The following is a 26924-nucleotide window of genomic DNA, read 5'->3' on the forward strand; positions in this document are numbered from 1 at the left end:
GATGGGGAAAGAAAAGTTTAAAATATTAGCTTTTTTTCCAATTATTGACACTATTAGTTTGCAATTAAATTGCCATCAAGAAATTAATGCATTGTTTGGCTTTTTTGTCGATTACAATATTTGAATTCAGTGGAGTTGCAAAATTCTTGCAAACAGGTAGAATGCCTGCACCTCGTACAAAATTTTAAAAAATTCAATGAAGATCTTATTACAATATCAACATTGTACAGTGGATGAAATTGGGAACACATTTTTCTAAATGCAGAAACTGCCTGTAGATTTTTGTATCTTTAATGGTTTGAAACTGCAGTGGAGAGCGTTCATTTTCGAAATAAAATAAAAAATGAACTTCGAAGCACAATGCTACAATATGGACTTAACAGCTTGTCAATTTTATCAATTGAAAACAAATTACTGCAGTAAATTGAATTTGATAAATTAGTTCATGATTTTGCAACTGGACAAAGCCAAAAAAGTATGCCTACGAAAATATTTTATTGTATACTTAAACTTACATAATTATATGTATGTATATCTATAAAAACAAATATAAAGAAATAACCTTACATAAAATTAAAAAAAAATATTAGAAGTCCCCAAAAAAAAAACAATACAATTTATCAAAAATCAACTATAAATATATATTACACCTGCTATTTTTGGCCCCCAAATCCTATTGGGCCCAGGACCCACACAAATCTAAAGACGCCCCTGATGCGGCCGAATTGATGGTCATAATAGCTGGCACATTCAGGTAGCCGGAAAGACTTAGAAGCATTAAAGGAATCAGAGAAGATTACCCACCCAATTTCACACTCCATCTTTGACCAGTTAGTAAAGATGGTGGTATTGAAGTCTTTCGTAACCATGTCATCCTCTCTATCCTTTTTGGCGGAAGAGATACCTTCAAAACCTTTACTGCGGTTCAAGTCAGGGGTGCAGTAGTCGGTGTCCGTCGCAAAAATATCCTCTAGAATCAGTTCGTCTGGAGTACCAACCTTTTGATTCCATAAACCTTAGCGCGCTGCACGATACTAAATATTTAATGTGTATCCTTACTGGTAGGAGGTGCAGAATAACATTTAAGGAATCTGTTGGGCAGGATCTAAGGGCCCGTGTAGTGCCGACACTAGGTATCCTTTGAATCTTCCTTTGTTTCGCGATATTGTAATTCTTGTTAAGCGCAGGCCAAAACACAATCGATCAAAAAGTTTTTCTTAACCAGTTCTTCAAGGTTTACAGCATCGGAAGTTAAAGTGCTATGAATATTCCCCATGACGGTCTCCTGGCTGGAGGTCAAAAGGCTAGGCAGTTCGCCGCCAATTCAACGCTGCCAGTGAGTGTTATGAATCCGCCTGTACTTGATCGAGTTAATGAATCTATTGGGCAAATCTTTTTTCGCACTCGTACTTAACCGAGAGTCCTAAAAGATCTTAACATACACAAATCTGCTGGTCCGGGTGGTATCCCCCCCTTTTGTTCTGAAGAGGTGTTCTTCATCGCTGGCAAAACCACTGCTTAAGCTTTTTCATCTGTCCTACTCGTCAGGTCTCGTTCCGAGCGGATAGAAAACCGCATTTGTCCAGCCTATTCCCAAAAAAGACGAATTTTCCTCACCGTCTAATTATCCACCGATTGCACTTACGTCCCTTCTTTCCAAGGTCATGGAAACGCTGATTAATTATCAGCTCAAGAAATATCTTGAAGAACGGAAGCTTCTTAATGACCGACAGTATGGCTCTCGTAGCAATAGATCTCATGGTTCATCTCACCGAACAGTGGAACAAATCTTTACATAGTTTTGGAGAAAGTAAGATTATTGCACTAGATATTTCAAAAGCATTTGATAGGGTTTGGCATCAGGCTCTCTTATCGAAAATGCGTGCTTTCGGTTTGCATGAATCCCTCCTTCATTGGATTAGTAATTACCTTTCGAATCGTTCAATAGAAGTTGTATTGGATGGATTCAAGCCTGAAAACCACAAAATAAATGCTGGTGTGCCCCAGGGCTCTCCAACACTCTTTCTCATTTTTATTAATGATCTCCTGTCTGCAACATCCAATCCAATACATTGTTTCGCTGACGATAGTACTCTTAGCTTTTCATATTCGTTTTCAGATTCACACCCCTCTTCTTCGGATGTGGAACTGCAACGACAAAATATGATAAGCTCATTAAATTCCGACCTAAACAGCATTGTACAATGGGGAATAAGAAACCGCGTGGAATTTAATGCTTGGAAAACGCAATGCTGTCTTGTATCGTTAAAGCGAAATATACCCCCCTGCCATTATCCATAAATAGCACTTGCATCGAGGAAACTGAACATCTCGATATTCTCGGTATGGGTATCACCAACCACCTTTTGTGGAACGATCACTTACGCAATGTCGCAAAAAATGCCGCAAGATGTTTGGGTTTTCTAAGGCGATGCAAGAAGTTTTTCTCCCCCTCTGATCTGGCTGTCATCTACAAGACTTATATACGTCCAAAGCTTGAGTATAACTCCCATATCTGGGCTGGTCCTCCTGCAACTTACTTAAGCCTCTTGGATAGTATTGAACGTAGAGCATTTGGATTGATTGGTGATATTACCATCATAAGATCATTTACATCACTTGAAAATCGTCGAAATGTTTCTGGTCGTACCCTCTTTTACCGTTATTTTAACGGTTTATGCTCTAGAGAAATAGGCAGATGCATTCCTCCCCTTAAACAGTTCAACCGTAATACTCGCGCTTCTAGGAATGCTCATCAATATACCCTCGAGCCCAACTTCGGTCGTACTGTCAAGTACAGAGATTCGTTCTTTAGCCGTACTATGCGAATTTGGAATGCCTTGCCACACTCTGTCTTTCCCAACTATTGCAATATTCAGGAATTCAAAACCAATGTGCACCGTCATCTTCTTTCAAACCCTCTCTCCCTTTCCTAGCGCTCACATAATAATATCCCTTTAAGTATGCGTTCTTTATAAAAAAAAATCTAGTCATGATCCAAAAGTTATTGTAAACATGTTTGCAATCTATTTCAAAGTAGTTTTTGAAGAATCTAACTTAACTCTGTTCTTCTTCTTCAGTGTTTAACTTTCAAAATCTCTAAAATATTAATTTTGAAATAAAAGAACATTCTGTTGCGTTTTTTATTTCTCGTACCCTTTATATGTATGCATGTTCTCTTCTCTAGAAAATCTCTCTTCAACTATCTAGAAAAAAAATATAATTAATAAGGCTTCATATCATATACTTCAATATGTTAATGTAACATTTCTTAAATTAAATCTTGGTTGTTAGGAACGAAAAAGCAAAGATTGGGCACGTGTTGGTCATATCAAATGACTTTAGGATGTTTTTATTGCAAAGGACGAGTTCTTCAAGAAATAGTTATTGTAATCGTAATACAATTTTAGTACATCAATAAAACTTTTATTTTTTTTTTGGACATCCAAAATAAGACTAGGGCACAACTTAAAACATTAACAAACAGAAAAAATAAAAAGCATGACTAGTTCGCATGAACTCGCTCATGTATTCAAGTAGATGGTGTGTAAAACTATTTCCTGTATTGAATTAAAATGTACCTGCAAAAAAGTTTGTTTTCAAAAATATAAATGCCATTTGATTTCTCAAGAAAAAATAAACAATTTTTAAATTTGCGTTTGAAAATCGTTTTTGAATTTTAGTTTAATAATATTTTTGGTATATAATTTTGAACTTATTATTAGACGACTGGCATTTCAATTTTGTAAAAAATGATAACCCATTTTCAAGAAATCAAATTTCGAAAAAAATAATATTTGTTTTTAAATTAAAAATAAAAACAATGATAATTTTGGCAGAAAAAAAATAGTTTAGTTCTTGAGAAAACTTAAAAACAAAATAACGGTTCTAGCTGGGATGGGATAGCCTTTATATATTTTTATATTGTAAGAAGCTATTCTAATAACACAAATTTTAGCAAGAATTAAAAAAAATCTATCGGTTTGTTTTGAAAAAAAAATCGAACTATCGATTTTTGACCTCGGGGGACCACTTTTTTAGTCTTCTCTACCATCTTAATGTCATGTTTGAAAACAATAAATAATTTTCGTCTATTGAAAAGTGAAACGATGAGAATTAGGGGCATTATTTTCTAAAATGAAGAAATACGGCCTAGACATTTTCAATAGCCCTTTTGACTAGAAATTATGATAAAGGTCCTTCTAGACCCTTTCATGTATGTCGAAAATAACAAAACGGTTACACTAGAATACATTAGATAAACGTAACTTCACTGCAAATAAAAATACTCAAGCGATTTTTAATTCTCTAGAAAGTTTTAAGACTACATACAAGAGTGAGAGAAAAAAGGAGTAGATTCAGTCTATTTTTATTAAAATTGAAGTAGGTAAAAAACCAGATATTGAAAATGAAGTAGATTTCAATATTTTGATGATGGTGCGAAAAAAGAAGTAAATCTACTTCAATTGAAGTAAAGTGGTAACGCTGTCCTGATGGTTTTGAAAACATTATAGGAACTTTTGCTAATTTATTAAATTGTACGTCCTTTTGTTCAGATGTTTTTGAGAAACAAACAAGTAGATTTTGCATTTACTAAGCTTAGTAAAGCATTTGATAAGTTGTGTCATAAGAAACTTATTTTTAAACCGTTTCGTCAAGGTTTTAACGAAAATTTGTTAATATGGATTTCAACCATTCATTGAGTCCGTTTATTTTGAACTCTGGTGTTGCCATATGTAAAGCCATGAGCTTTACACGCAAAAATGTTCCAATTTTGTTTCCTTGAGTAAAGTATATATTTTTACTGGTCAAATTAGCTTTGTTGTTAAAAAGCAAATAGAGTCCTCAGCTTAATTAAGAAATTTGGTCGTTATTTCCGTGATCCTTATGTTTTCAAATTACTATTTGTTTCATTTGTGAGTACAATTCTGGAATATACCTGAATAGTCTGGGAACCTTTATTTTTTACACAAAATTAGAATGTATGCTATTCAGAGAAGGTTTTTGAGTTCTTGTCTCCGTTCTTTTCCTTTGTGTAGTTGAAGTAATCTACCTCCTTATTCACAAGGTCTCCCTTTTATTAATCTTCCTTCGTTGACAAACCATAGAAAATATGGGTGGCGCAGCAGTCCGTTGTGAACCAGGGCCTAGTGACTTACAACTCTCAACCATTCCTGTGTGCGAGTACTGTTGTCAGGAATGGAAGGGACCTACAATTTTGTCTGCAGCAATAATAAATGGAACAATATCATAACCATCGGTTCTTATTTCAAAGACCACTAAATAGATCGTACTACGGTGATGATAGTAGATTGAACTATGGTGCTTATAGCCCTCTAAATCAATTAATTGAAATATTTCTTGTAAGTTCACAATTTTAAGAATTTCAAATTGAAAACAATGTTTTATAACAGTTTAGAATAAAATAAGATATTAAGTGTTTTTAAGCATTTGTTCATAAGCATTGTTCACGCTAGCATTGAAATAAATAAACCTATGGAGACACGAATTAAACTGCAAACATGCAAACAATGTCTTTATCAATTCGAATCGATTGCATGTGGTGTTAGAAATCTTAACTTAGGGTCTCGATTTGCAGATACAAACCTTCTCTAAACAACATTATGTGATACACTGGGTGGTTCGAGATAATCTGAAGGTATTGTTGCAAGAGTCCTGGTTCCTATAAAAAAAAAACTCTCAATACCGATAAGTCAGTGTACTAGTGTCTTCCAGGCAAAAGTCTACATTATATAGTGAAATGTGCTCTTTGCGAAAAAACTACATAAGCTAAAATATTGCCATCATGTTAAGCCGCATTAAAAACACTAAGGTTCTATTCAGCTAAGCATCTCTGTACGGCTTCAAATGGGTATAACTTTTGACTTCAGCTTAATTGGGTTAAAATACATAGAAAATGTGAAAACAAAGAAAATTGTAAAATAAACAACAACGTACAAATTGTTTTCGGCTTAGAACTACCATTTTTATCAATAGTTCTTGAAAAAATTCTTAATACGCAGAAAACACGTGACTAAAACTATGATTACACAGTCAACGAAATCGGTCAATGCGTTGACTCTCTGACGTAAAAATGACGTCACAATCTGTCCCAAGAGTGTCACTTCGTGTGATTGTCAACGAAAACTGGTGTCATTGCGTTGACGGGTACGATGACACTCTCGTTGACACATATTTTTGGGTCAACGCATTGACTTTTTTCGATGACCGTTCAATCTCTCTGTCAACGTCATTGGGACGCGTTGACGGAGTTGTGTCATCGCAATGACCGTGTCCCAGCGTTGACGGGGCAGAATTAAATACCGTGTCATCGTCTCAGTTTGACTGTGATTTTTATACATATAAAAAACAACATGGCCCTGGTTTTTTTACATCATTTAATTCAAAAAATAAAAAAACAAAACAGGACATACATATATTGAAATTTTAAAGTTGCTGTAAGTTTTTTGTTTTTTAAATAAAGTCCCTTTCTTTGATAAAAAATTTATTAGATTATGATGGAAGATATCGACGATCGAGGAGTCACTTGCCCAAGATGAAGACCAAAAAAAGAAAAAAGCGCAACGCAAAAGAAAAATTGCATACGCTTGGGCCAAAAAAACTGAAATATCGGCGTTGATTTCAGCTGTCCCTGTCCAAAAGCGACCAGCGCTTTGGGATGGAGGATGCAGCAATTATAAGCTGGCTCACATAAAATGTGAGTGCTGGAAACAAGTTGCTGAGGAGGGATCCAAAATGTCGATAGCTTTGAAGCTAAAAACAAATGGAACGCCCTTCGTAGCCTCTTCAAGGCAAATTTAGGCAAGATCCGAGCCAAAAAATCGGGCCAAGGCACTTCGGAAATAGCGACCGTGTCATGGGCTCACTTTTCCGAAATGATGTTCATTGAGTCTGCTGAAGTGCTTCAATCAGTAGAATCAGTAGAATCAGCTTGTTAAGCTTATATTTTTTGTATAAATTCAATCGTAAAATATACATACATATATTTTTTAAGGAGGGAGCCTACACGGATGCTTGTTCGTCCACTTGGTCAAATGATTTGGTTGGTGCGTAATGCGTTCTATTAGTAGTCATAAGAAAGTTGTGCAGCACTGAGCATCCGAGCACAACTTTCTTTACTTTTGAAGGTTCCAAATGAATGGGCTTACGAAGGATACGAAAACGTGCAGACATAATGCCAAACACATTTTCAATTATACGACGAGTTCGGCTCAGTCGATAATTGAAAACACGTTCTGGTAAGGTTAAATTTCGGTGGGCAAACGGTTTTTGTTCGCAATGCAAATGCATCATCAGTCACAAGCACATATGGAACGGTCCTTTCTCTTCCAGGCAGCGGTTTTGGAGCAGGTAAGTGCAAACGGTTGCTGTCTAGTGCTTGTTCAAATGTACATCTGTTGAATACACCACCATCCGAGAATTTTCCGTTGCGGCCGACGTCAATGTACAAAAGTTTGTACTCGGCATCAGATATTCCCATTAGAACTGTGCTATGTGTCCCTGTGGACAAAAATAATATAAATACGTTTATAATATCAATGTTAAAACAAAAATATCAAATACCTTTATAATTATAGTACACGCTACCGGCATGAGGTGGTGCGACTATGACGACGTGTTTTCCGTCCACTGCACCTACGCAATTCGGGAACTGCCACGCTTCGTTGAATTTTTCAGCTACTGCCTCCCATTCAGATTCACTCTTCGGAATCTATCAAAAAAAAAAATCCACTTTAATTCTTTAGTTAACCATTTCTGCACTTTATGAATAACTAAACCTTTATAAAGTCAGAACCAAGAACATTGAAAATCGCGTCAAGAACTTGTGGAATAATAGAGGAGATAGCTGGTTGGGAAATTTTAAAAAGGTACTGCAAAGATCTGAAATTTTCGCCAGTGGCCAGGAATCGCAGTGTGAGGACCAATCGCACCTCGGCAGAAATGCTCGTCCTAATTTTTGTATTTTATTTTGTATGTGAGGCTTCACCAGCGCCAGCAAGTAATTAAACTGTCTTGCGCCCATGCGGAGGAAATTTCGATATAAAGTTGGTTCCTCAGCGCGCAATTCGCTTAATAATTTTACATCAAATCATTCTTCCTCCCGGACCTTCAACCAATTTTTTGTCCAAACCGAACGCTGTTTTCGTGAAGGCCTTGCATTGCGGATGTCGTCCTCGTGCTCATCGTCCGTGCTGCTTTCTAAAATGTATGCGGCAAAAACCGCTATCTCCATATTTCTTTTTGTCATTGCTATTGGTTTTTATCTGAAAATGAATTGCACTTAAGTTAAAAATATCTATATAATTATGTGCATTAATAAACTCACAATATTTATTTTATTTCCTCAAAATAACTTTGACTTGTGCTGACGGCTTTTTTGCTTTGTGTCAAACCGTGTGATCATCAAAGTTTTGCGTGTCAATGCATTGACACTGATGAGTAAGTCAGGTTGACACACCTGTGCGTCAACGTAATTTGGGACAACATTGACCCAATAGTGTCAATCGTGTGATAGTCAATGTCTTAAGTGTAATCATAGCTTACGTTACACGTTACGAATGTTATGGACTTATAAAAAATGCACCCCAATAAAAACAAGAAGGATGATGGCATGCTGCAAGAAGGGAAAACATACTTAATAGGATGTTCCTCTAAAATTGTAGCCAATTTCATAAAATACACCGAAAGACGCAAAACGATAGAAAACGAAAAACGGCTGTTGTAGACGACAGGAGTATTGTCTGGATGAGCAAAGTTGAGCCTTCTGCATCGTCGTTTGAAATACAGAATGCAGGTCCTATCATTCCCAGACTTATTTTTTTTTTATATTATGAGCGCACTTAAGGGGATATGAATACCCTTATAATTGTCCCGAAATTAAATTATTTTAGAATGCGAAAAACATTAAAAACAAAAATCATCTGTGGACAAGTTGGGTTAAAATTGACTTAAAATAAAGGGTGTCCCAAAATTAACGCAAGATTTGAATTAAATAGAAAACGCCGTTTTTTTTCTGAAAGTCACTGAAAGTTATATTTTTATTGACTCGTAAAGTACATAGGATAGGGTTATGTATGGAATAACACATCGGGCAAATGGCCTCCACGGCTTTGCATGCACATGCGCACTCTTTTGTTGAAATTTTCCATGACCATTCTGCATAAATGTGGCTAAATTTCGTTGATGCAGCGTTGAATCTCCTCCTTTAATGCACGGGTGGTTGTGGGCTTGTTGACATAGACTTGTGATTTCAAATAACCCCATAAAAAGAAGTCTAATGGTGTTAAATCACACGATCTATTAGGCCAATTTTGATCAACGAAACGAGAGAGTACACGACCTGGAAATGTCTCATGCAGTAATTGAATTGTTTCACGGGCTGTATGACATGTGGCACCGTCTTGTTGAAACCACATATTGGACACATCAATATCATCCAATTTTGGCAGAAAGAACTGTGTAATCATGTGCTTCATCGCTTAGGATGATTTTGCTCGAAAAATCAGGGTCCATTTGTTGATGTTCAATAATCCATTTAACGAACTCTCTTCTCTGTCCATGGTCATTAGGCTTCAATTGTTGTGTTAATTGAATTTTGTTAGCATGAAGACACAGATCTTTGATGAGTATACGCTGTAGAGAGGTTCTTGAAATTTGCAATTCTTGTCCACGACGTCGAACTGAGGTTCCTGGATTGTCAGCAACACTCTCACGCACTGCTTCGACATTCACGTTTGAACGGCTTGTTTTTGGACGACCAGTGTGTTTGGCGTCTCCAACGGATCCAGTCTCCATGAATTTTTCAATTAATCTTTTCACAGTTGACGAAGTTAAAACACTATTCCGACCATATTTTGTATGAAATTTTCGAACTACAGCCGCCAAGCTTTTACTATTTTTGAAATATTCTTTAATAATGAAGACACGTTGTTCTATCGTGTAACGCTCCATTTTTAATAACCCTATACTGTTAGCTATCAAATTGCTTTTTTTCAGGGTTGCCAACACTTCACTGCACAAATGGCGGCAAAATCAAATCTTGCGTTAATTTTGGGACACCCTTTAGGTGTTTTTCGAAATTTCATTAAAGCAGTCATTACTCGTTACATGTTGATTCAGTATAAAAAAAAGTTACTAAAATGCTGAATGATCATCACTTGGCCTTTCGCCATATTCTGGTTGAGCCATCATTTAATTTTTTAACCATCGTCTAAAACGTGTTGTATAAAACTAAAATTGTAAAGCCATTGTTCTGAATTCATTCAAGGTTAAAAAGAAAAACACCAACCAAGTGACGCCATCGTTTATTTTCGTTTTATTTATGTTGCCTTGGTGAATAATCGACACAATAAATCACGTTTAATAGTTTTAGTAAAGTTTTTTTTCTGTTATATTAATAGTTTATTCATTTTCAAAAATAACAAATCTTTTGATCAATCAATCAACTCCATCCAAGGTTTTAGCCATCCATTCAGGTTCAGCAGCTGCAATTTTTTCAATTATCGAATTGACCTGATAGCAAAGTGATTGAATTTGTCGGTCCCACAACGGCAGAACTTCCCGATCTTAAAGAAAACAAACAAAAAGACAAGCCATGGAAACATGTACAATTTCTAATCATAGACAGTTTAAAAAAAAAAACAGAAAACTTTACTTTCAAAATGAACTATTCCGGCAATTTGATCAATATGTCCATTCATACGACCCTCTGTGATCATCTGGCTGGCAATACCCTCAGCTTTGGCTGCAGGAATTTCCAGCAGAGCACCGAGCTCTTCGAAAGTTATGTTATTGTATAACTTGCTGGCCGACAAAAGATTGTGTTCGAAAACAGCGCGATCTAGGATAGACGAACCATCTACAAGTCAACTAATTTTTTTAACCCAAAGCAAAGGAAAGCAGTTTTATCTACCTAAGGTGCTTGCTTTCTGGTGCAGTTGCAGCAATGCTTCGAACTCCTGCAGCTCCGATCGGCGAATGATTCGATCCAAGTACATTTTTTCCAAGATCGAATAAGCTGGCAGGTGCTGGCAACGTTCGTCTTTGAAAAGAGTGGCCAGCATCCGAGATCTCTGTTGTCCAGCTGATGCTAGAACTGTGCAGATGAGGGCCTTTTTAAGGGCAGTCATACGCTCTCCTTCTTCGACAATGGAACGGTAGGATAGTTCGTTGTAGCGCTGAGCAGCCTCGATAAATTTCCTTTTGTTTTATAAATGATGAAAGTGTAAACAAATGAAAAACAAATAAAATTGACTTACCTCCTGTAATCTAAAACTCGTGCATAGCAGACTTTATACAATACTTGAAGTTCTTCGCTTTGTGTTTCTGCCTGAAGGAGAGATGCTCGATTGATGAACGCTTCAGCTTGAATGGGATCATCGTCCTCTAAGTAGAGCCGAGCAATTTTCAAATACGTTTCTAGCTTATAGTCGACGGTGTATTGTCTGGAAAACGTTATATCGTAAAAAATTATCATTGAACTTAGCTCAAAACTATTTCCATACTTCTGTCCAGTTTCCAATGGAATGCCAACAAGAACATTGGCAGCTTCACGCCAATTCTGATTCCTCTCATAGATGTCAGCCAAATGTTGACGAATTCCGGCAACTTGTTCCTCGAAAGATATGACCCTTGGTTGGACTTTATCAAGAGTGAAATGGGACACAACTTTGGAGATATCATCGGGAAGTTTTGAGAGCTGTACTCCGACGTCCGTCAGGATTTGTCTCGAGATAACAAGGCTCACGTGTTCGTTTACAACTGCAAAATTTATTTCAATTGGTTTTGTAATTTCAGTGTACTACAACTTACTGGCTTCAACAAAAAGCTTAAGGGTATCGATGAGTTCATTGCCGGTGTTGGTGAGAAGTGCTTCCAGCAATTGCCGGTACCTAGAAAATTATATTCCTCACAAGTTCTTAAGAGAATGTTGATGTTTAATTACCTATCTGCTTGCTCTTTGTGAGTTCCTGAGAAACTGGTAAGTGCAACAAGTTGAGAACGCAAATTACTTGCAGTTAGGACCATTTTTTAACTTGTTTATTGTATTTTAATGTATTTAAAATAAATTTATATTTTTAGGTCCTTTGTTTTTGTTAAAAATTTGTGTGCACTTTAGCAAAATTTGATGAAACGTCAAATATGACAGCCAAGCAAGAAAAGTTAAACAATAATTTAGTAATAGAGCAGCACTATGGCATTTGCAACCATAGATTAGTTTTTGGGTGTGTTCGGTGATATATTACATTAAACTTAGTGCAAACCAAACGCGATTCTTTCATGTACTAAGAAGAATAAAATCTAAAGTAGTATTCACATGAGCGCGACCAACGAACGACGAATGAATTACAAAATGTGAGTTTATATACGTTTGAAGACATATTTCCACACAAATTCTTAACAAAACGATAGCAATATAGTTTCTATTTGATTTATGATACATACTTTTACTTTTCAATATAATATATTAATAAATTTAAGAAAACAAATTTATTCGTCGCGAAAAATATTATAGTTGATACGAACTGTCAAATTTTATTCGGGTTCCACATTATCCACACTCCCAACGAATAAAATAATCGCGCGTACTTAACCTAAAAATCATTCTTATTTTGGTTTCGGTGGTGAATGGTGTTCGGCTGTGGCTTCATTCGCGACGAATTAAAAACTCTCATGTGAAAGAAACGTCAAAATCGACGAATATTCGTTCATTCGTTGGTCGTTGGTCGTGCTCATGTGAATAGTACTTAAGAGATACATTTTTCTCGAAGTTAATTAATTAAAAAATGTTTTTTGTTGAGTGGTATAATTTATTTTACTTGATAAAATAAAACAAACTGTTCTGAACCAATTGTAAAATTCAACACAAGCTTTAAATTACATGGGGAACCAATGAAACTATATTTTGTTGGCAGTTTGACAAGTACACACTATGCCATTGCTAAACTGAACGAACATTTGACAAGTAAAGACTACACTATTGATAAAATGAACGAACATTTTTAAGAATTCATTGAAAATGTCAAAATATCAATTATTTCGAAAACAGAAAAGTTTCCTAACCGTCTTATTTCTCGAAGCGGTGATGCCTATTTTCCACAGAGATCTTGTGATTTAAAACTTATTTTGCTGGGGCCAAATGCAAGATAATTTGTATGCCAATGATCCATAATTGATTTAAGATTTAAATGATGCAATTCACGGAGCTATCGAGGACATACAGCCAAAAATATGAACATTTGACATTGATCATTTTATGAAAAGAATATGTGCTGCCACTGTTGGCCATGGTGGAATACTGAACCAATAAGCGAGGAAACAGTCTTAATTTTAAGATTTTTTTTTTTAAATAAAAGCACTAATTACTGCTTATTTATATTTTTGTCAAAATTATACTTTTAAAACCTTAGAGCCCTCACACGGTCATGAGTCAACAAAAATGGATGAAAATGTTGGCTGATGGAATTATGCATTTTGAAGCAATGATTATTACGTCATAACGCTCCAGTTTGCTCAGGGCGCTATGTTTAGTACGAAGTTAAAATAAAAGTCTGATTTGCTTCATTTAATTCAGCTAATATTATGTCCTTACACGCGAGAAATGAAAATCACGTTATCAATGAACAAAATCTAATTTAAAATTCATTTTTTATTTTAAAAAGTATAGGGCTGGAAATCGACATCGGTGGGTATGTTATTAAACAAAATTTTCGTATTTAGGGTTTTTAGACTACTCAAGTAACTGAAGATAGGCCATTACATTCACAAAGTGTCTCTATTTGGTGCGCTCTTTGGTCTGGAGTTGTAAGTGGGCCTTACTTGTTCTACTGCTATTCAAGAATATGACTTGGAGAATATGTGGTTTCATTAAGACGGTACTACATGCCACACAACTCGAGCGAATATGGCTTCATTGCAAGAGATAGTTCCTGGCCACGTTATTTCTCGTCGTGAAGATAAAGCGATTTAACACCACTGGACTTTTTCGTAGGGTTAATCGAAAGCCGTGTTTATGCAGATAAACCTTTAACTCTTCGTCACTTAAAACCAAACATTCGTATCGCAAATATTCGTGTCAAAAATTTGTCTAAAATTCTCTCAAAAGAATCGATGCTTACAACATTTCGCGTGGTGGTCATGATGTCAAAAATAGCTCCTTTTGGAACAATTGTTTTGAGCCCTATAAACAAATATCTTAGGTTTATGCAAATTGCAAGCAAATTTAAATAATCTGTCATGAATCATGTAAATCTGGCTTAAGAAATCAGAGTATTAAAAGGCGAAGGCAGTGGAGAGTTCTCATCATCCGACCAGATTCCAGTTCTATTTTATAAATGTTTACCCGTTGTATATAAGACCTCCAACACCACATTTCGGCTGCGGTGACCTTTAAAAACAATTGCTCCATGACAATACTATAGGTTATAAATACAAATATTTCATTTAAATTTACATAGAAGCCACATTTGTTGAGCTATTAACAGCAAACAGCAAATAAATGTGTTACTACACTCAAAGGTTTTTAGAAAGACGCAAATAAGTGCGAAAGAGAAAGAAGGTGAAATAGAAATCCTTTAAAAAGTCTCAACCCGCAGAATTCTGGGTTCAGGATTCTTGGATGGATTTTGACTTTTCGCTATCTTGCCTTTCTTTGTTTCTTGGCATTGCTTTATTATTCCTTCTATTGTTACCGAATTGTAGTACCCGTGGCATGATGGTTAGTGCGTTGGACTGTCATGCAAGGGGTCTTGGGTTCAATCCCTGCCTGTGCCACCTTAATTTAAAAAAAAAAATAATTTTCGCGGGTACTGCCTCTTGCGAGGAATTGACAAATCCTTCAAGAGTAATTCTTGTCACGAAAAAGTGCTTTCTCAAACTAGCCGTTCGGATTCGGCATAAAATTGTAGGTCCCCTCCATTCCTGACAACATTACTCGCACACAGAAATGGTTGAGAGTTGTAAGTCACTAGGCCCTGGTTCACAACGGACTGTTGCGCCACCCCATTTGATTTTTATTGTTACCGAGTAAACAAGAAATATTCAGCCGGAAAAATTTAAGTGGTGCAAAGACCTTATAATGAAATTAAATGAAAGAATGATTAAAAGAGTCTAGTTTGGTAGTTTAAGCTTTGGAATGTTGGAACAAAGTGATAGCCAACTTTGCTGGCCCTCAAAATTGTATTTTATTATGTCGTTTTCAATGAGAGCAGGTTAAAAGTTTCTTCACTCATCCTTTTATAATTTAAAAACGATGGTTTATCATTTGATTTTAGTTCTTCTGTCAAGAAAATGAAGGATTCTCTCCAGATTTCAATCCAGATTCTATTTTTACATTATTCGGAATTATTATCCGTATTTATGATGTCAATAATCATTGCTGTAGTAAAAAGTGCAGTTTTCTTTAATTATTTTCACACTTTGATTTTGTGGATGACAACAAAAAATAAAAGAGAAGTGTCAAAAACACGCAATCGAAAAACATCCAAGGGTAATAATGCGAGATTGATAGGATGGGTGTTCAAAAGAAAATATGCGAAACACGCAGCATACGAAAGTCCGAGTGTAGTAACACACTTACTCACTCATGTAACCTTCGTGTTATAGGAATCGTTCCAAAATAAAACAATAACCTCAGTAACATGCCTGACTTCGATTCTACTACAATATTTCATTATATCATTCTTATCAGACGTCAGCTGATTTTTCTTTTCATAACAAAATTGACGTTTAGTCGCTTAAGTGTTTCTGTTTAGTCGTTTAAGTAATTTCGCTTTTGTTTTGTTGGAGAACTACGCAAAATTTTAAACAAACAGCAAAAAATAATATTTTGAAAAATAGTCGTCTGTTCTGTGTTTCCCTAAATTTTAAATATGTTTCCTCGATGCTTTGATTGGTAAGTTCCGGTTGAAAATATTTTCATCTGAAAATTCATAAAATTCATTATCTACATAAATGATGACAGTCTAAAGATGAAGGCCATCCGCTCGTCTACCTTGTGTCTTCAAACCCCAATAATACGCAACATAAGTACAGCGGAAATCGCTGCAGCGTTGAGGCCCTTTTATTTTGCAGTTCATCCCGATTTATTTGGACAACATCCAGAACAAAGAGTAATTTTCCTTCTAACATATTTTTAAGGGTTATCTAAATTTTATTTGGTTTTGTTTTCAGAATGTTAATGAAGAATCGCTCAAACATTTAAGTGCTCATTTTCAGGCCATCAAACAAAGAAGACTACCCCACAATGTTCCTAATGTTTTAAAATTCTACATAAGAGATTCAGATTCAGAAAAAAGAGGTATACAATAAAATGAGGTTTAAGTTATTGTTCAGGATAACTGGTTTCTGGTTTTCTTTGATATAGATTCATTTAAGTTGATCCAAGTGCGTATGGAAAGAGCTCTAGAACCTAAATTAGTGATAATAAATCTTTTAAAATCTTGTGATTTGCCTACGGACCACATTGAAAATATTAATACCGTACAAAAAAGCAGCACACAAAGTGTTGCTGCTGCTTACGGAAGCAGCACAGTTCCATTTGGGGACATACATTATGGAGCGGAATTTAGTAATTTCGAATTTACATTTCATGAGAAAAGTGTAAATGACCGCAAGGAGCTAAGGTAAGTCGCAGATAAGATGTAAGTTAACTTCCATTTTGTAAATTGTTTTAAGGTTGCACCCGTGACGTGATGGGGTGTAGGACTGTCATGCTAGGGGTCTTATGTGGTCTTAGTTAGTTGAGAGAATTCTCTCTCAATTTATTTAGTTAAATTTGCTATTAATAATTACAATAAATATGTGATAAATAGGGATATAAAATATATGTTATTTACAATGTCATTGGCATTTTAATAGATTATTTAACATTTAATAGATTATTAAACAAAATTTATTATTTCTTTTTTAAATTCGAACTTATTAGTTAATTGTTTAACATTATTTGGTATATCATTGAAAAATTTAAATCCTTTATATATCAAACTATTTTGAGATCTTGCATTTCTAAATGTTTGCAGTCTAAAATTCTCTCAATTTCTTAACAAATATGGTTGAACATCTCTGACGTAACTTATATATTTTGACAAGTATGTTGTAAAACATTGAAATAAATACGCTGTTTAACAGACAACCACAATAAAGTATTTAACATAACTACAATAAAAGTATATTTACTACATCGGAGGTGGTGTTTTGTCCCCTCTCCAGTGGAACATAGTGGTTAACGAACTACTTATATCCCTTGAGAGGGAAGGCTACAGAGTGGTTGCATATGCCTATGATGTTGCTATCGCCGTCACAGGGGAACATCTGAGGATATAGATACAATTTGCAATAATTTTGCCTCATTTTTTCAATCAAACTTCATAAAATTAAATTTAATTTACGATGGAATGGCGCATTATCATTCTTTCAGCGATATGGATGCTCTAAATTTATCTGTTGATGATGTGCTAGCGTCTTTATCCTCCCTTGATAATAATTACTCAGTAGCACCTGATAATTTCCCACCAATTCTCTTTAAGGAGTGTAGATACAACCTTGCTGGTCCACATTTTTAACCTATCTTTAAGCCAAGGTATATTTTTAGACACGTGGAAGTCTTCTATAATCACTCCACTCCATAAAGCAGAATCTAAAAGCTCTGTCGAAAACTATAGACCTATTGCTAAGCTACAGTTAGTCCCTAAAGTACTTGAAGCAATAGTGAAAAACAAATTATATTCTTTAGTTAGGAACTTTATTTTTGAATTCCAACACGGATTTATGAGTGGCAAATCGACAGCAACTAACTTATCAATTTTTACAAGCTACTACGATTACAGGTTGACACTATCTATACCGATTTTTCGAAGGCATTTGATCGTGTCCAACATAATATTCTAATAAGAAAACTTGAATTGTTTGGATTTCACTCTGTGCTTCTTAAATGGATTAAAAGTTACTTAGTTGGGCGAAAACAACATGTTAACATTGGTAATATGTTTTCTAAAGAAATAATGAACTTTTCCGGCGTTCCACAAGGTAGCCATCTTGGATCGCTCCTTTTCATTATTTTTATTAACGACCTACCGCAATATCTTCTACACACAAAATGTCTTTTGTATGCTGATGATCTTAAACTCTTCAGCAGCATAAGATGTCTTGAAGATGCGGAAAATGTCCAGAATGATCTAAATGAAGTACTTTTTTGGTGTAAATTAAATGGACTTTTTTTTAACAACGGTAAATGTAGTGTTGTTACTTATTTAAAAATCTTAAATCCCTTGTTTTTTGAATACAAACTTGGTTTTTATTCTTTGCAGAGACTTTATAGTCAGAAAGACCTAGGAGTGATTTTTGACTCCAAAATGAGTTTTTCACTTCATATAGATCATGTCATTTCCAAAGCTAACTCAATGTTGGGCTTCATAATTCGAAATACAAAACTTTTTAATGATCCTTATACACTTAAAACACTATACTTATCTCTTGTTAGACCGCTGTTAGAATATTGTTGCGTTATATGGAATCCCTACACTCAATCGAGCATTTATCGTATTGAAAAGGTTCAGAAAGAATTTACAAAGTTTGCTTTGCGTAAAATGTATAAAAATTCAGATGTTCCATGTTATGAGACTAGATGTACTCTTATAGACTTTAGGTCTCTAATCTTTGTCTCAGATAGCTCACCAAGTTCTTGAAGAATGCTTTTCCAAAGCATTTCATTCTGGTGTTTGCCAAAGCAGGACATTTGCAAAGGAAATGGATTATCGTTTCACTTTCTCTTTGGTCACTACAGCTACGGCAAAAGGTGTTGTAAGAGATACCCAACTTCTCTGCATGAACTCCTATAGGCCAATGTCCGGTACAAACCACAACAATCTATGTCTTGCCTTGGACTGCATAGAAGATCGTTTGTACGGGTTTTGTTATAGGTGGGCCATATCTTCCTAGATATAATGCAGTTGGGTAAATTGCTCCACCTTCGGTTTGATTCAGTTTGGTAGATAGAAAAGATTTTACTCTTAATAGCACCAAGAGGAAGGTTAACCATTTCCGCAAGTGAGCTATGAAGGGCCGATCCTTGTCTGGCTAGCTGGTCAGCCCGTTCATTTCCCACGATACCACTATGGCCCGGAACCCAGATCAGGATGACACCGAGGTTAAAATTCAGGTTCGCAAGCTCATCGCGACATTGCTGCACCAATTTAGATGAGGATATGGCCGAGTTAATGGCTTTGACAGCTGCCTGACTGTCTGTAAAGATAGCCACATTTCGGTTTTGGTTTGGGTTTTGTTGAAGTATTTTACATGCCTCCCTTTTGCCAGCAGTTCAGCCTGAAAAACGCTAGCAGAGTCAGGAAGCCTAAAGGATTTGGCTACATTTAGGGACTCAGAAAAGATCCCAGAACCAACTCCGCACTCCATCTTTGAGCCGTCAGTAAAGATGGTTGTGTCGAAACCTATCGACACGATGTCATCCTTCCAATCTTCTCTCGATGGAAAAATAACCTTAAAACCCTTACTAAGGTTCAAAGTAGGTTCAGTAGTCAGTGTCAGTGTCAGTGTCAGGACCACAGAGACATCACGGGAAATTGTAGAGCCGATGAACTCGCTAAAAATGGAACCATCATGCCTGTTTCACCTGAAAAAGAAGAGATAGGTATACCGATAGCTACATGTAAACTTTTGCTAAAAGAAACAGCTTTTGCGATAGCAAATTCTAGGTGGCAATATTTACCAACATGTGCAGCCACAAAACTCATATGGCCTTCACTGGACCTAAAGAGCTCTAAAGACTTGTTATCTCAAAGCAGACTCCATATTAGCTCCCTAATAGGTGTCTTTACGTGACACTCACTGTCTTATAGGCAGACACGCAATACGACTTGGTGTAGTCCTGCAGGAGCTGTATGGACGAAGAAGAAGAGGAAACAATCTCTCACCTTCTCTGCACTTGCCCTGCTCTTTCACTAAGACGCAAACTTCATCTGGAAGACTACTCTTTTGATAATCCTAGTAAACTAGCTAAAAAGGATATCAAATATCTTCTTCGCTTTATAAAAAGCTCAAAACGGTACGACTAGTAAGAAGTAATTCCCTAGACTCATGTGGTATCACAATTGGCCTTTCTTTTGGCCTAAGTGTGTTGACTGTAATCCGTAGCCACGTTTACCTTACCTAACCTAACATCGGAGTATTGCACGCATTGCTTTATTTGAAACTGCTATAGCAACGTCCTCTGCATAGTCTACCACTCTTAAGCCCTACGCATCCAGACTAGTTAGGATTTCATTCACCACTAGGTTCCAGAAGATAGAACACCACCTTGCGGTGTCCCTCTACTAACGAATCGTCTAATTAATTATTCTGCTAGTAAGCATTAAATAAATTAACTCCCGAAGCGAACTCTCCACATTTAGAGATGTTAGTGCAGATGTGATTGCAGATGTGCCTTCGATGTCAAGGAAAGCAACCATAGTGAACTCTTTATGATGGAGGGAATATTCGACGATGCGTACTGAAGTGTGTAACGCTGTTTCCTCCGATTTATCTTTACAGTAGGCATGTTAAGACGAAAACAGAAGTCTTGTATCAATACTTGCCCTTACATGGATATCAAACAATCTTTCCAAGGTCTTAAGAAGGAATGATGATAGACTTATAGGTCGTAGATCTTTAGGATTGACTTGCGAGCATTTACCTACTTTGGGTATAAAAACAACTTTAACTTTTCTCAATACCGAGGGAACATGGACCAGGTAAAGACAGCTGGTAAAAATTGCCTCAAGGATTGGTGCAATTATGTCAGAAGTCTTTTGGAATTCGGCTGGTATTATTCCATCTGGTCCTGCCGATTTAAATGGTTTGAAGCTGTGGAGAGCCCATTGTAGCTTATCCCTTGTGATCAGACATTGTAGATATGTTGTATTTGAACTTGAACGTATAGTTTCGGTAAGAGAACTACCAGGAAAGTGAGTGTCCAATAGTAAGTTCAGCGATTCATTACTTGAATTTTTCCAGGAGCCGTCTGTATTTTTAAAGCAGCTTGGCATAGCTGGATTAGTTGAAAGAATTTTTCGTAACCTAGAAGCTTCAGAAGTTTCTTCTATCATGCCACAGAAGGATCGCCAAAAAGATCGCTTGGATTTCCTTAGCACCTTCTTGTAGATTCTTAGGGATTCTTTGTAGGAGTCCCAATGAGAGGCTAGTCTTGCAGCTTTGGCCGGGTTGAAAAGTTTCCTGCATTCCTTCCTGAGCGAGTCAAGCTCTGAGGCCTACCATTGTGGTTTCCTCTTTCCTCTTATGTGTATAAGTGGACAAGCAATTTCTAGCGATCTGTTCATAGCTGAGGTAAGGTCATTATTGTTTGTTGTCAATTTCATTAGCGTTAGAGAAAGGATTAAATAGCCCAGGTAAACTCTGTAATGAGTTCCTGTATGAAACCAAGTCAGTTTTTCGATAATTTCGAAATGTCAATGGACTCGGGTTATCATCCACATTTATATTGAACTGGATATATCTATGATCGGAGAACGAGTGTTCTTTGGATACTTTCCAGTCCAAGATCATATGGTGTATAGTATCTGAGACAAGAGTTATGTCTAAGACTTCTTGTCAAGTTTTAGTTATGAAGGTTGGTTCATTTCCAACATTACTGACTAAGAGGTTAGTACCAATAATATAATCAAAAAGAGACTCACCTCTGTCGTTGATATTCGTACTGCCCCATACAGTATGATGAGCGTTAGCATCGCTCCCAATAATTAGGCGGATCCTTTGCGTTTCCGCTTCAGCGACGACTTTCTCCAGGGTTTTTCCAGGGAGAGGGCCAAGGTGGTCATGCCCAAGATACACCGATACCAGCCAGAAACTTCCCTTGGTTGTTTCCAGCCTAACTACGCTGGTATCTTTGTCAGTGAAATGATGGAGTAAAAATACATTAATGCTACGTTTCACTAGTATGCAAGATCTAGGTTCACCTTTATCTGTCACACAAAGTGTGTAGTATCCAGGGGTCCTGAGTCCTCGAACAACGGATCCTAGAATCCATGGCTCTTGGATCAGGACAATGTCTTCCCCGTTACTCGCCAGACGGAGAAGAAGTGAGGCCGAGGCCTTTATGGAGTGTTGGAGATTAATCTGTACTAACTGCAGCATTTTGGCTACAATTAGTCAGATCAACCTCCACCACGGTTTTGTTCTGATCCTCTGAGTCTGAGGATGTACCCAAGAGTTCGTCCTCGCTCAGAAGGATGATGTTAAGGTCGTCCTCAGTCTCCATTAAGGATGGACTGTTTAAGACTTTTGTAGATTGTGCAATCGCGATTGGAGAGGACAAGGGATCGTCACCCTCTGTTAGGAGAGAAGACGACGTCCCAGGTTCACCAACCGCTAGTTCACCTTCGGTAGTTTTTGATGGCCCGCTTTCCGCGTTAACCTCATCTTTTTTATAAATTCGAATTTTAATGGATTCGAAACCATTGTTTATGGAGCCCTCGTTTAGGGCTAGAGGAGCCAAGGATTCTTTATTGAGTACTACAATGGCGCTCCTATAAAGACCCTTCACTTCCTCTAGCTTGGCTATTTTCCAGTTATGCGTTGGAAGGGACGGGTTGCATACTTTGACCATCTCGAGAATGTCCTCGATACCAGCAGGTCTGCTAGGAATGTCTTCCTCAGCGACAACCTCGAGCTTCGCACCTGGCCAAACTTCACCTAACCGGCTGACAGCAAGCTTGTAAAGGTCACAAGATCTCTGGTCGTCACAAACCATGAGTTTGACATGGCCTTGATGCCAACCCCCATCGCTTATGGAAGGAAGTGGTCCTGGAAGCTCTCTCAAAATGCTCAAAAAGCCAACCGAGAGCTTAACCTTGACCAACTGCCAACGATCAGCCGATATTGTGCCATCATCATCGCTCCTGTCAATGACCGCAACCACGACTTTGCCCTTCGCGACGTCACTGAAACTGGATTGTTTCCAGATGGGATTGAGGGGGGTGCTGGTGTTATGCTCCCGAGGCCGTTTTGGTGTCGGTGCGGCCACCTCAAGAGACCTTTCTCTTTTGGACGTAGAGTCCTTATTGGATCTTATTGAAGCAAGTATGCTTTTGGCCCATTCGACGCTAGCGGTTTGCTGCGGTGTCTTTTCAGCCCCCGATGATCCACCAGAGGCCTTCAAGATTTTCGCCGCTTGCCGCCTTTATCTATAAAGACCTTTTGAGAGTTTTCCATTTCTGGAAGTATTCTCACTAGTAGTGGCAGGGCCATTTTTCACAACCCTGTCACTACTGAAATTAGGTATCGCTACCTTTTTATTCTCGTTGCTACCAACAGCAGAGGAGGGTCCATGGTTAGCCACTACTCCCTTCTCTGTCTTGGCCGCAAGAGATACGACAGCCTGCTTTGACACCAAGCTGCCGCCCGGTCCTAAAGAGATACCGGTCTCACATGAGTTATTGTTTTTGTTTTTGTTGTTTGTTTGTTCATATTTGGTCCCACGAGACGCGAAGAAAAAAGGTTCATCTGCACAGAGATTCGCATGTACAGATAAGGCTAGTTAATCCGGAGGTCGCCAGGTATCCGGTTACTCCGTTAGAAAATGGGCTATTTTTGAATTGGGCCCCCAGCCAGGTTGATCCTCGGCACGGGTCGTTTAACACCTTAGATCCAGCCCAATAATGATGAGAGGTGGTTGGGGAGGAAGAGAAAGGAGTCGGTTGATGTTAATTCATCATTCTGACGTGTAAGGAAAAGATTGGGATTCGGTAACAGCAATTCAGCTAGGTTACCTAGAGTGAGAAGGAGTATAGGAGATAGGACCGTTGCTAGCTTTTTCGCCATTACAAACGTAGGAGGTGGAATGGGAGTTGGTGACATAAACGTAGGCTGGTATGCCTTGTTTATGTGGGAGTAGATGATGATTTTGGGAAGGTAGAGGGATAAGAACGTCCTTTAGTTTCAGGATTCATCTGGAGAAAATTCTCGAGAATGATTGACCTTACTCAGCTTCTACAACTCGACAAGTTCGACGTTCAGAGTAGAAGTCTGGTCGGCATTAGGTATGAATATTTCCAAAGATCTGGGAACTTAAAACATTTGAGAGACTCGTTAAAAACACATTTTCAATATAAAAGATGGTATATCATTAGGACCAGCAAATATACATTCATAAAGCTTTAAAATATTGTCAAGTTTAGAAATACACATATTCCTCTTTTTTTAATATATTTTTATTTGGTCATCATCAGATCCTGGTTAAGGGACAACAAATCCGATGCACTTTCTCGTAGTAAAGAATTAGAAGGGCTGAAGGAAGAAGTTACAAAATTACAAAAATCCCTTGCGGAACGTTTAAAGCTCAAAGAAGTTCGTTACGACTGCGGATGGAATTACGAACACTACCGTGGATGTCTTAAGACACTAGAACGTTTAGCAAATATGCATGGCAAACATGTTAATGTTTTAAAAGGTACTTCCTCCCTCTATCTCTCTTAATTGTTTTAAGTTTACTGAAAATTTAAAAACTAATTTGTATAACATTTAACTACAGGAAGAATTGTTGTTTTTGCTTCATTCACTGGAGTCAGTTTAGAAGGACATGTTATGCTATTTACTGGAGATGTTCTCAATAACTGGTTGGACGTAAGTTACTTTTATTATTTTTATAGCTTTTTAATTTGTATTAATTTTATTTATTTCATAAAGTTTATCAAAAATATTTCGACACACGATAGTTTTCTAAAAATGATTCCAAATTATGAAACAGCCTTGTCACAAGTTCTGAGAAATATGAAAATCGGAAGAAGAAAATTTATGCCAAAACAACAAGCCGTTGACTATGCTGGACATCTTACTAAAGTTATAACAAATCTCCTGGATTTTCTGTCAACGAATCAATTCCCAAAGGCTTGGCCTCAAGATATGTCTCAATTTGAAATTGTTATTGAATCGTAAGAAAAAAACTAAAATATTTCTTTTTAAAATGTTCATAATATTTAAATTTCTTTTTCCTCTTAAAGTGAATCTGGTCCACTTATGGTAAGCCCGACGGGACAACTCATTGCTCCCTCCACATGCCCTGGCACGATTCTGGTTGATTTCATTACCAATCATCTCGAAGAGGCTAAACTCAAAATGGAGCAGTATAATAAGTACACAAAAAATACATAATTCGAAAATAAATAAATTTGAAAAACATTTTTTTCCCAGGCATAAGCATATTGAAAAAGAACTGCATGATCGCTGCATTAGACTTTTGAAGTTGAGTTCGTTGACGAAAGATGATTCCGTAACGCCGGATAAAATGATTCAAACTCTTGAAAAACTAATATTGGCAAATTTGAAATCTGTAGAAAAAATTCATTTGCACATAACGAATTATTACTCAGTTCACACAGATGGCACGGTTTGCATACCTTGGGATTTTGAATTAGATTAACGTGGATTTAGTTCAATTGTGATTGTTAAATAAATATACATACATTGTTAGAAAGTTAAATTTATTAGTTTCGTTTTTGATTAATAAAAATATGTTTTTGATGGTTTTCCATTTAGAAAAATAATTTTAACACTGTACCTGTATTAAAAATTGTTACTAATGTATACAAAAATAACCATATAAACAAGATCGAAACTAAATTATTCTAATTAAATAGAATAAAATAGTTTTGTAAATAAATTATACCCAAGCATAATTTAAATTAAAGATATTTGAATGTTACGTTAATATTTTCTAGCTATAGCGAATGTTTTACAGCGATTTTCAAATTACTCACCTGTTAAGTATGGAGGTCACAACAGGAATGAGGTTCGTAAATTTTACCAAAAGGTAAAAAAGACCTCCCAAGGGTACCAGAGGGCCGATTCCAGAAAGCGCGGCGGATCGCATTGAAAGCGAAAATTCAATTTCGACCGTCTTCGCTTTGAGTTAATTTCAAAAGCGAACATGGAAGAAAGCGATCCTTCCATTTTTCCAGCTTGAATGTCAAATATTTTCAATCCATTTCCATGATATTTTCCAATTTTCCATTTATTTGTCAGCTGTTTCCAAAAATATGACATTTCCTTCCACCAAAACTAATTGTTTTTCTCTGAAAAAAGTATCTTAATGTTTGTAGTTATATTTTAATATTATTGTTGGTTTCAAGTAAACAAAACTAGTTTTCAATGGACTCCATAAGTGTTTTTTTAAATGCAGAAAGAGAAGAAGCAAGAAAAGAAGCTAATTATTTAAATATTCAAAGAAAACTATTTAGAAGTGGGTCTTCGCCTCTTGATGTTCCCCCCAAAGAGTGTGTATTTAATTATCTTTTACCAAATCGAATTTTTTTTAATGATTTTTGTTCAAAAAGGTTTATAAAATTGTTTCGACTATCGCGAGAAGCATTTGTGTACGTTTTTGAAGAAATCAAAGATGATTTCAAACGAGAAAACACTACCTCTTTGCCTTCAATACTCAAGCTTGCCGCTACATTGCGATTTTTAGCAGAAGGTTCGTACCAAAAGAGCGTTGGACAGGACTACCGAATCGCTATGGCTCAACCAACGGTATCAAAAGTTTTGAGTGAAACTCTGGACATACTGGAGAAAAAACTTTGCCCAAAACACATAACGTTTGAAATGACAGAGGAGGAAAAATTGAAGTCAAAAACTTATTTCTTCCAAAAAAGTGGGTTTCCTGGTGTTATAATGTGTGTCGATGGGACTCATATAAGCTTAGTCCGTCCTTCAAAGAATGAACATCATTTCTATAATAGAAAAGGATAAAAGGATAGCCACCAACCAAAGATTGTGAAGACGATCAGGGGAACATCGTAGTAGAACCGCAATCGATGTTGAGAATATGGAAATACCACTTCTCCAAATTATATAACTGCGATGACGAACCGAATTCCGCTGTAAGGGAGATAGAACTA

At 36.6% G+C, this 26924-nt stretch overlaps 2 protein-coding genes across 3 annotated transcripts; one reads left to right on the forward strand and one right to left on the reverse strand.

Moving 5' to 3' along the window:
- Positions 1-10313: 10313 nt before the first annotated feature.
- LOC129952962 (COP9 signalosome complex subunit 4) lies at positions 10314-12178 on the reverse strand. Of its 2 annotated transcripts, none has more exons than XM_056065948.1 (7): positions 11966-12178; positions 11833-11912; positions 11526-11781; positions 11280-11465; positions 10934-11220; positions 10676-10861; positions 10314-10586 (listed from the first exon to the last, which is right to left on the reverse strand). In XM_056065948.1, exons 1-7 carry the CDS (start codon positions 12046-12048, stop codon positions 10459-10461), a joined length of 1206 nt encoding a protein of 401 aa, XP_055921923.1. In that variant the 5' UTR covers positions 12049-12178; the 3' UTR covers positions 10314-10458. The 2 variants fall into 2 exon arrangements, with proteins under 2 accessions (XP_055921923.1, XP_055921922.1); XM_056065947.1 differs by having other exon boundaries at positions 10676-10879.
- A 3560-nt stretch (positions 12179-15738) lies between these two features.
- Positions 15739-25718, forward strand: LOC129952960 (T-cell activation inhibitor, mitochondrial). The gene is made up of 9 exons (XM_056065945.1): positions 15739-15913; positions 15983-16130; positions 16192-16318; positions 16385-16643; positions 24258-24478; positions 24560-24651; positions 24715-24959; positions 25029-25160; positions 25219-25718. The coding sequence occupies exons 1-9, from the start codon at positions 15891-15893 to the stop codon at positions 25445-25447; spliced, it is 1476 nt and encodes a 491-aa protein (XP_055921920.1). The 5' UTR covers positions 15739-15890; the 3' UTR covers positions 25448-25718.
- Positions 25719-26924: the final 1206 nt, after the last annotated feature.

This window comes from Eupeodes corollae, chromosome 3, assembly GCF_945859685.1.
Source record: "Eupeodes corollae chromosome 3, idEupCoro1.1, whole genome shotgun sequence".
NCBI lineage: Eukaryota > Metazoa > Arthropoda > Insecta > Diptera > Syrphidae > Eupeodes > Eupeodes corollae.